The sequence below is a fragment of the Megalops cyprinoides genome, chromosome 24 (genome assembly GCF_013368585.1).
Source record: "Megalops cyprinoides isolate fMegCyp1 chromosome 24, fMegCyp1.pri, whole genome shotgun sequence".
Lineage (NCBI taxonomy): Eukaryota > Metazoa > Chordata > Actinopteri > Elopiformes > Megalopidae > Megalops > Megalops cyprinoides.
Window position 1 is genome coordinate 2,483,869 of NC_050606.1, and position 10,909 is coordinate 2,494,777.

At 47.6% G+C, this 10,909-nt stretch overlaps 1 protein-coding gene across 1 annotated transcript; it reads right to left on the reverse strand.

Annotated features, from left to right (window-relative positions):
- Positions 1-219: 219 nt before the first annotated feature.
- LOC118771144 (carbonic anhydrase-like) lies at positions 220-10,484 on the reverse strand. The gene is made up of 7 exons (XM_036519035.1): positions 9,646-10,484; positions 9,033-9,230; positions 6,886-7,004; positions 6,426-6,518; positions 5,612-5,674; positions 5,317-5,472; positions 220-1,608 (listed from the first exon to the last, which is right to left on the reverse strand). Exons 1-7 carry the CDS (start codon positions 9,677-9,679, stop codon positions 1,489-1,491), a joined length of 783 nt encoding a protein of 260 aa, XP_036374928.1. The 5' UTR covers positions 9,680-10,484; the 3' UTR covers positions 220-1,488.
- Between the last annotated feature and the right edge of the window lie 425 nt (positions 10,485-10,909).

Here is a 10,909-nt window from a genome sequence, read left to right on the forward strand (position 1 = left end):
TGTCCAGCAAAGCTCACCAATTGTTTTTCTGCATGCATATGTGCAATATTATGCACATATTTTTATGCATGTATGCAGTATATGCCATTTTTCCATATCTCACAAATGAAATATGTAAAAAAATATGTGCTGTAACTGTTACATTTATTGTTACAATGCCATGAATAATATTGATATATGTGCCCTAAAGGAACAAAACAAAAACACAGAAGCTGCTCATAATCTTAAAATATATTTATTTAAAGGATAAAATCTCACTTCCTCTCAAAACGCCACAGCACTAACAAAAACAAAGGAAGCCATTCACACCCAGTGCAGCTTATGAAATATTGCTCGGTAATTATATTAAATATTGTGCCTCTTGATTCGCTTACAAACGGCTGTCTGTCCACAAAAAACAAGACATCTGAAGGATAATCTTTACCAGGGAGCTGAAGAAGCTAGCCCCTATTACACGCACTCTGCCGGTCCACATAGCGGCCAAAATGCTCAGTGACGCTCTCCGAGGCCCTGACGTCGTCATAGCGATGATGTGCTTTCCTGTGAGCCTGGCACAGCAGTGCCCTGTTGGCATCAGCCTGGCAGGCTGCCGCTCATGACTTCTTTGATAACAAACTCTCTCGCTATTTTAAGACACAGCAAGGATGCGCAGAGGGGCCTTAAGTCACAAAACTTGATTTAGGATTCACTGAAATCTCGCTTTTTTCTTTCATTTCCAGCAGGCTGCCAGACTAAAGCATCAACACCATTCTAGCTGTAAGAGGCAGTAATGAGAACGAGGGAAAAAAAAACGAAGCGTGGAGGTTTTGTGAATATACTGTGTGATGCGCTGTAGGTGCGCTGTACTACAGGGAAGAGCTGGAAGGGAGGATGGGAATCATTTGAAAAGGCCAAGCGGTGCTGGTATGGCACAGCGTTAACCAATAGCTGCTGCGTACTGTTAATCCCGCGCGAGTCCTGGTGTTGGCGGTAAGAGATTATGGAACTGGACAAAGCACAGGAGCGCCACCATCTTGGGGCAGGGGTCGTGGGGGTCGTGGGGGTCGTGGGGGTGGTGTGGCACGAGCTGTGTGGTTTTGTTTATCTGTGCCTTTATTTATTCTGATTTCCGCTGGTTGTTTCGTTTTACTGAGCTCTGAAGGAGATCCACGGAATCACACAGCAATCTACAAAAATTGGCACCAGATTAAAAAATGCTCGGTCAATCTGTCGCTCCAGATTTAGACCGGATTAAAACTAAACAACAGAAGAAAAAAAAATCCCCTCAGAGCCACACAGAATGACCAGGACTGAGTCAGAATAACCACAATAATGGCTTTGGTGAGCGTCACACTGCGGGAACAGCAAAGAAGGTCCCAGCAAGCTTTTATTTTGGAACTGATTTCTTAGACAGCTGCAGCTGGTAGGCTTGGGGCTGGGGTGCGGGACCTGGGGGTCGGTGCCTGAGGTGGGTGGGGGTGCTGGGGTAGGCGGCGTGGCAGGGCGTGGTCACTGGAAGGAGGCACGGACCTTGCGGCCTTTCAGCGGCTGAGGGGGGCGGTAGTTGTCCACCATGGGGCACGCAGCCTCCCCCTCAGCGCCGAACTGGAGACTGCGGAATCTAGCCATCTGGAGGGAGAGAGAGAGAGAGAGAGAGAGAGAGAGAGAGAGAGAGAGAGAGAGAGAGAAGGGGAGAGAGGGAGAGAGAGAGAGAGAGACAGGGGAAGATGGAGGGAGAGGAAGAACATCAGTCAGGATGGTATGAGACAGTAACCCCCAGCATCTTCAGGATCACATTTATCACAAACTAAAACACAAAAAAACAAAAACAAAACAAGATGTGTGATATTTCTACCACATCCTCTATTATGTGTCGCCCACATCTGTGAAGCAACTTTATTAAAAAAAAAAAACCTTACTCTTGATGATTTCCTGTGATCAGCACATTGAATATTTCTACATAAATTGTGTGTGTGTGTGTGTGTGTGTGTGTGTGTGTGTGTGTGTATGCGCTCGCTTGAGTAGGTGAGAGAGAGATTCAGGAAGGGAGAAAGACAACCAATAACCATAGGCTGTGTTTTGTCACGCTAAAGCCAGTCTGAATTCTTTGAGAGAGGCTGGGAGAGAGAGGTGGAGAGAGAAGGATAAAAATGTGTCTCTTTCATTTGGGTCCTTGGCTCTGACACTGGTGTTCTGGGTGTCAGAAGGGAGTCTGAGGCGTATACGACCACCGGCTGGTCCCAGATCAGCCGAGTGCATCTCACGAGCATTACAGGACGGATTTACACTGGAGGGAGACATGAAAGCAAACCAACGGCACAAACATGTCAAAACTGTCCAATCAGATTGTCTGCTGTTGGTGATGGTGGCCACGCCCCCCTTTTGGGTCCTGATTGGCAGCTACAGGACTTCCTGTAGGCCCTGTGCCCACAAAGCGTCACGGCGTCAATCAATTTCTGCTGTCAATCAATTTCAAGGCATTATCGGACGATCGCCTGATCAGCCTGACCGAACCGCCAGTGAGTTTCGTAAATCAGTCGTGATTGAACAAATCAGCACTCTTCTAATCATTCCTGGTGAAAGGACGGGCTCATACGGCACTGCGGTCTCATGTTTACAGCCTCATGTGGACTGCTGAGAATCGAGTCTGTCATGGAGAACCAGAGCAGGAGGTAAGTCAGCATCAACGCTGCATGCTAACCATCACAACAACCTATACGGAGGGGCTGGCTAAATGCTCTGACCTCTTCACCTCTTGACCTCAGAAACGCCCCCTGTGATAACAGGTCGCTGTGCACCCGAGCACAAGCTGGCGTGGGAACACAGAGACGGGCACGGTGCGGGACCGCCGAAAACCGTGAGAACCGAAGCCACAGGAAGCACAGAGGGGGTGCAGGCCGCCCTCACCGCCCCGTCTCTGTGCCCCGCGGCGGCCACTGTGGGCAGGCGGGTTCACCTCTCCTCTCCCTTGCTGCAGAACGCTGGCGCATTCGCCCAGTTATCAGCACCTCACCCCAACGCCCGCGTCCCGCCCGCGCCTCCCAGGCCTGGAACCTGGCATAGAGACGCCACACAAAGGCCCCGTCTGCGTTCCTCTGAGCGCAAACAGGAGAAACAATGACTCTGCACCCAGGCTGTGTGTGCACGCATCACCTTGGAGACCCGCTCAGATGTCAGTCTCGATTCTGTTGACAAGGAGAGCCGGTTTTCACCTAAGCGCGAACTAGACGAAGAGGAAGTGGCCTGGGTTCAGAACCAGGTCTCTGGGTCAGAGGAAGGAAGGCGGCTCAGCCTCAAACAGGTATTTCTTACCAACTTAGGATGAGGTTTATGTTATCTTGGGCACTGCGCTGACAGGATGTCCAATGCACAGCTAAACTGTGCGGTTTCTCCAGAGTTCCAGCGTGAAAAGCCATCTGACCCACAGGCAGGCAGTTAAACCATGCCCAGTGAACAGCAGTGGGATCCGGTCCATGTAGGAGTGAGCTCTTGTGAGCTCCACTGCTGTTGATGTAAACGCTGATCACTCCGACTGTGAGGGCATTACGCAGCATTTAGATAAATACAGTAATCTAGCATTACAGAGGGCACCTAGGCCTCACACCGCCCTGTTTCAGAGTGCGGCTTGCCAAAACGCTGAAAAGTCTCTGTGATAAGCCACACGCTCACAAGCCACACGCACAACTGGCCAACTGCGTCATTTAAGGACAGGAGACAGTGCACCAGGGCAAAGAGAGTGAGTCAGAGAGAGAGAGAGAGAGGGAGGGAGGGAGAGAGTGAGAGGGAGGGAGGGAAGGAGAGAGGGAGAGAGAGAGAGAGGGAGAGGGAGGGAGAGAGAGAGAGAGGGAGGGAGAGAGAGAGGGAGAAAGAGAGGGAGAGGGAGGGAGGAGAGAGAGAGAGAGAGAGAGAGAGGGAGGAGGAGAGGGAGAGGGAGGGAGGAGGAGAGAGAGAAAGAGAGAGGGAGGGGGAGTAAGAAGAGAGAGGGAGGGGGAGAGAGAGAGAGGGAGAAAGGGAGGGCGAGGGAGGGGGAGAGACAGAGGGCAGAGGGACAGAGAAACAGAGAGACAGTCAGAGAGAGAAATAGAGCCAGAGAAAGAAAGAGAAAGAGCGGTTGTTCAAATGTTCAGACTTAATTACACGAAGCACTGTCCCTGCCCCCCACACAAAGCTCACTTCACCGCAAGCATAAATGACTATGTTTAGTAACAGACTCTATTTAAACACACAGCACCTCAGACTCCAGACTGCTGCACAGACCCAAAGTGGGGTCTCCTGAAATGGGGAAATGCAGGCTGCTCATTATGAGTCTGTTGGATTCCACGTCACAGCCTCATTCAAAGCCAGCCATCCCTCAACCCTGGCCATTTACTTACTTTTATATACCAGGACCTGCAACAATGACTTCTTTGTTTAAGGCCTTTCCCCTCTTACTACCAATTTCAATTGAAAAACAACTGCCATAATGTCTACCAAATTAGTTTTGTAAAGGACTATTCCATGCTATCAGAAAGCTGTTTGTCAAAAAGCCAGCTTGACTTTATGATTGATTAATGTCCTTTGACGTGGGATGTTAGGAAAGCATACTTGTCAATGCATTTGCAAATAGAGCCTGTTGATTTCTATTCATTTCATACAATAAGTCAAACATTTAATGTGTGCCTTCAACCACTATGACCCCTCATTCATTATGTCTGTGTGTGTGTGTGTATTAATGTGTGTGCGCGCACACGTGTACCAATAACTATGAAGTTGCTATTGACAAAGGTTCTGCTAAACTGAAGAGTCAGCCTAGCAAAGGACAACTGTAGCTCTACTCTAGAATAACTTCATCTTATCTCTTATCTGATCATCTAACACACACACATTATTCAGAATTTTCTGGAAAATTAGTATCTTAAAATCAGCCTCTGGGGCAGTGTTTGGTTGGCCCGAGTAGACGGCCCTGACATTGAATTCTTCTTAAACTGTTACAGTGATTCCCTGGTTGAGGCTGACACTGACATGTGCATGTGCTGTACCTGGGCGGAGCTGACACTCATTGGATAGGGTGGGTACTGTGCCTAGGTAGGGGGTGGCAGTGTAGCATAGTGGTTAAGGAGCAGGACTCGTAACCGAAAGGTTGCCGGTTCGATCCCCGCTGGGACACTGCTGCTGTACCCTTGGGCAAGGTACTTAACCCACAATTGCCTCAGTAAATATCCAGCTGTATAAATGGATAACATCGTAAAGAACTGTAACCTATGTAAGTCGCTTTGGATAAAAGCGTCTGCTAAATGAATAAATGTAAATGTAAATGTAGGTAGAGCTGACTCTGATTGGACAGGAATTGTACTGTACCTGGGCGGAGCTGACGCTGATTGGCTCCCTCAGAACGATCCAGGTGACACTCTCCAACAGAGGGGGAGTGGTCAGGGACCCATCGTACGTCCAATAGTCAAGAGAGCCAGGGAGCATGATCGTGGGGTCGAAGCTGGAGAAGGTGGTCTGCTTGCCCTGTAACACAGAAGAGGACGGGTTGTGCTGAATCAAACATGCATGGAACCAAAGCCTATAAATCTCACCATATAATTCCACAATCTTGGGAGAGAGCAGCCACTTCGGCTGAATGAAGGTGGTATCGACAAGGCCTTACCTTAGTCCTGATGGCATCCAGGGCATCCAGAACCTTCTGCAGCCGGGGGTTGGCTGCTCCGATCTGAGAGAAACAGAGAGGCCGCACCGATGAACATTTTCACTGTCAGTCCATTTCAAGTCCATGATATGATATCCAGGTTTCCTCATTGCGTAATGCTTATTGTCCCTTTTACTGATATTGTTCTCCACCCACTGTATTTACTGTGGGCTGAATTATGTTGGCTTTTTTGTCATTGTTTGTAAATCAGTTAACATCTCGTTGTACAGCGGATGTTTCTCGGGAGTTTCCCTTTGGTATCATCAGGAAATGCGTGACCCCGTGACCTCACACAGCAGAGAGAGGGCAGTGCCACTGAATGCAGGTGTGTTAATGAGCTCGGATCAGACCCCAGGGTCACGTAATTATCGGAATGAACGTCAGGGTCTTCTCACAGCATGTACACAGTGTGTACACAGACTGCGTACACAGTGCCTGCAGGGCTACTCTACTCTGGTCCTGGAGGGCCGCAGTGTCTGCAGGGCTACTCTACTCTGGTCCTGGAGGGCCATGGTGCCTGCAGGGCTACTCTACCCTGGTCCTGGAGGGCCGCAGTGTCTACAACCTTTCATTTCAGTCATGCAGTTAACTATCTGATTCCACTAATCACTAATCTGGAGACAATTTTGCTAGCCAGTGGGCGAGGAGGAGGTCACGAACCTGTTGAACCACACCCTCCCCCATCTTACCACCTATAAAACCATGGACATGCGGTAATGTGTGTGTATGTGTGTTTGTGTGTGTGCGCAGTAAGGCTGTATGTTCTGAAACGTACCTTGAGGAAAACCCCGACCACAGCGAGACCATCAGGCTGGCTGGCGGCCTCTGCAAAGCTGGGGTACTTGGTGTTCCAGTGCACCAGGTGGAGCTAGAGAGCACAGAACACATACACATTAATGACCAGCACGTGGATAGCGCGGTTAGCAGCAGGGCCCGGAGTGCAGGGATCTGGTGCTGGGAACCTTATATAAGGATATAAGGAGACAACTGGAGGTGCACTGAGGTCCATCTGGGGGTGAAATGCACCGCTAAGCTTCCCTATAGCACCGGGCCTACAGCCTGAACTGGTTCAGCAAACATCCAGTGGAACAGATGGGTAACATGCTATACAGATATCAAGGAAACTGAAGTTTCCCTGGGACTCCTGTCAAGACTCCTGTCAATCACATGATGTGATCTGGGGTGCGGGTAGAGGGGGTGCAGGTAGAGGGGGTGCGGGTAGAGGGGGTCGGTACCTCGCAGGCGTATTTGGTGCCCCCCACGGTGTGCTCAGAGCCGTGGTCATCACGGCCCCCCCAGTGGAAATGGAACTGCCTCAGTCTGTACGTCCCAGAGATCGGGCCTCCTGTCAGAGCTGAGGGAGAACAGAGAGAGTGAAGGTCAGTGTATGTGTGTGTGTGTGTGTGTGTGTGTGCATATGTGTGTGTGTGTGTGTGTGTGTGTGTGTGTTTTCGCATGTGTGCGTGTGTATGCGGATGTGTGTGTGCATGTGTGTGTGTGCATGCATGTGTGTGTGTGTGCATACGTGTGTGCACGGACATGTGTGTGTGCATATGTGTGTGCGTGTATGTGTGCATTCATGCGTACACATATGTAACCCTGATGTCCTGCTCTCTCCCCTGTCAATGAACGTCAGCTTTAGTCAGACCCATTCAATCCAATGCTTTTAGTGAGCAGAACAAGGCTAAAGCTCCTACTGACAGTGCACTCCAACGCAGCCCCCAGGTGCGCACACTGACGCGCTCGAGCTGGACGCCTCCAGCCACCATTACTGTCTCAGCTGGGATTCAGTGGAGCCCAGAACCTCAGCACGGGAACGGCATCAGTTAATGTTTTTTAACAAGCAGACCGACATATCTTTTTTTTTTTTTCCTGACAAACACACAGCAAGGTCACCGCAAGGTTGCTCGCTTGCTCTAAAACAGCACTCTCTAAACGGGAGCTGTTAGCAGTTATTTGCCAGATCAGCTGAGGTGGCTAACGTGATTAACACTTGTTCATTCAATCAGGCTCGTTGGCAAAGAGTAAGTCTTTTTCTTTGGTCTGTACTGAGCACACCATTTCTGCAAATGCTGGAAGAAAGCACTTTTAAATTTACAGTATCTTCTTTTTGCGTATTTCTGTAATCTATGTGCCAATAAGTAAAAATGCTATTCACACCACGGCCAGGCGACGAGACATGTCTTAAAAAAGATGAAATATGGATGTCAATCCATATATATTTCTTAACATTTTAAAATGAAGTCTGGGATCATCAAGGACAATAAATTCCTAACCTGACTGATTCAAACCAAAAATAGAAGGGAAAAGCAATGCTATCACAAGGTTAAACAAATATGAAGAAAATTTCTTAACACGTGTCTGGAATTCCAGCAATACTGGAAGGGTGAACCGCAACCAGCAACATACAGTGCGGGCAAAAAGACGCACAGGTTACTACAAAAACACCTCTGAACTACCGTTTAAACACGTTTAAACATGACTTCCTACTAGTCTCTTCATTTCTGTGCAATGTTTTCAAAGTCAAAATCAACAGCTACAGCTGAAAAGTAACAGAACGTATCGTGATAGACCCACGGCCATGAACTGACGCCCTTGCCGAGGATATAAAAACAAAAGACGATGACCTTCCCCAGGGCGCAAAAAAACTCAAACCAAAAGCCTAACACGGCGCATGTTTCTGAACTAACGCCTACAGAGGCAAGTCAGTTTATCGACAAATCATATATGTATGCAATATATAAACATGACTTTTTAATGGTTGCGATGTTTTTACATTAAAAATAATAAATTTAAAAAAAGTGCATGGAATTGCTAAACCCTGTGTTTGGTCTCTAAACGTTTTCCCAGGCTTTCACGTTACCGGGTTAATATGTAACAAGATTTCTACAGTACAAAGCTCTTGCGTTATGACCATCTTTCCTTGCGCCGTTCACCTTGCCTGCAGCTTACGGTCCTTTGCGCGTCTGCCTTCCAGCGCATTAATATATGCCCACTTTACTTCTTATACTTCTTATATCACTCTGCGTAATAGGAAGTCATTTATTACTCCATGTGTACGCAAATGCATTAATTTGTTTATGTAACCTGTCTCTGAAATGTCCCTTATAAATTAATGACAATAAAAATATCCCACATAACACATTTTCACGTCTTGGATGTGCATACTGTACAGCGCGTGCCTCTGCATAATTTACGTCTGCGTTACAGCGCGAGGGTTGTAATACTGTTCATTTTTCTATTCATTTAGCATGAAAATGATGAAGCATTTAGCGAACTGTTTTTTCTCTCCTGAAGGGACCAGTAAAGGGTAATTCGGCCGTAATAATAGGTTACATATTTAGAGACATTCCCATAAAAAAAAATGCTGCAAATGACTAACTTGATCTGTCAGCGTCGTCGTCGAAGTCCACTTGGAAGGAGTGTCCGTTGTTGAGAATGCCTTTGGCCGTGCTCGGGTCGTACTTCAGCTTCAGCGGCTTCAGAGAGGGGTCGTGCTGCGCCTGGCTGGGAACAATGTCAATGGGAGACTGCCTCGGTCCGCTGGCGAGGGGAAAGTTTTTAGCCCATGTGTCCGGTCCTGGAGACAAAAACAGAAAAGGGACAAAATAAAGTCAAAACGTTTTCGACCGAAAGGAACAGAATTCAGTTGTGCATTTGTGCATTTTGGTGACAAATTATCAACAGGTGTTTAACGTGGTTTTAATGCTACAAAAACAAAAAAGAAAAATCCACAAGGCTGTTCTGAGACTTTGTTTGAGCAATGCAGTTCTCAGTTCTTGCACAGGTGAACTTGCAGCACGGACTACAACAACGATGCTGTATTTTACACTTGGCGTTTATACTTAAAGAAAGCTTAAGTAACGCGGAGGTTGACAAAGCTTCCGTTATGAATTATTGCGTGAAAAATGAAATTCCATTCAACCCCTCCTTCATAGTGACTGGACACGCAGTGTCAAAACGCGAGGTCAACAGCAGACTGTCACGAAGCTCACCGTTATGCGGCGCGTATCCCCAGGCGTGAGACATGGTGACCAACTGTGTGCACTCGGCTGTTTAAAGCGTGCTATCCCGTCAGCTGCTTAAGACCTGGACTCGAATGGCCAGTTTCTGATACTCTCATCGGACAAGTGTCCGGTTTATATAGCCATCGCTGGGTCATATGTATCTCAAGCCGGTGGGTTTGGCCCACGTGATCTCAGCACTCTTCAGCTGTCGCAGGAGGAGTTACAGAGATAAACCATCAATCGATAGGTGGCCCACTTAATTCTCGCCACCGTTTCCCTCTTTCTCTCTCTCTCACACACACTCTCTCTCTCTCCCTTCCTTCCTCAAATCGCGTAGATGCTTCCACAGAATAAGCTGTAACCAGACGACCTGCTTCCTTCCAATGGCGAGGATGGAGAGACCGCAGCTGCACGGATATCGCCGACGTGTCCACGCCAAACTACATCACCCCGCCGCTGCTTTGAAGTTGGGAGAACTCACATAAATTTAAGTTGTGGCTCAGAGGGCTCGCCTGCTCCCCAGGATTTTGTATCCGAAAATAGACAGTTAATGTCTTGAATGGAAGCGCCCGTTCCGCTGGCATTCTCTGATGAAGGAGGACGCGCTGGGGTGGCTGTTCGAGCGAGCATTCCGTCGATATTGTTATATTTGGGGAGACAGCACGCGTTGGTATAACAACCCATCTGGTTCTGAGAATAAATACATAGAATAAAAAAATAAACCAACTGTCATCCAATGCAGCGATGCGTTCTCGAACAGAAAGGTATTCTGTCGGCTGCCAGTAGTGTGCGTGTTCGTTAGCGCTCTGCAGAATCCAGCACTCTCCGTGATTGGTTTTTTTTCCCTTTCAGTCTTCTCAAGCGCATATTTTAAAGGGACCACTACATTCCAATGGTCGAACCATCTGTGATTAAGTTGGGCCGGAATAAAAGAATAAATCAAATAAAAATTTATGCATGAATACAACGTTCACGTTTTTGTCGGTTTTAAGGAATTTTACTATATGATAAAAGAGGAGCGTCAAAGCTAAGTATCTTTGTCTTGTTAGCTGACGTTTTATTGGTTTACCCACTTTTCATTGTGGGCATACTACAGTCACGCACACAATTACTACAAGCACGCAATAGTGCGCTACGTGGCTTTTGTTGACATAATGTACAATCAACACTGTATCGAAATATTGTTTCTGTGGAATACAATATTTCAGTGCACGAAGCTTAAATGTACTCTTTTTTGTTATTGATAATAACA

Coding starts and splice junctions, on each gene's coding strand:
- LOC118771144 (XM_036519035.1), bottom strand. CDS start 9,679: ATGTCTCACGCCTGGGGATACGCGCCGCATAACG. Junction 5,675..6,425: donor TGGTCGGGGTTTTCCTCAAG/GTACGTTTCAGA, acceptor TGTTTCTCTCAG/ATCGGAGCAGCCAACCCCCG. Junction 1,609..5,316: donor TCAGCGTCAGCTCCGCCCAG/GTACAGTACAAT, acceptor CTCTCCCTCCAG/ATGGCTAGATTCCGCAGTCT.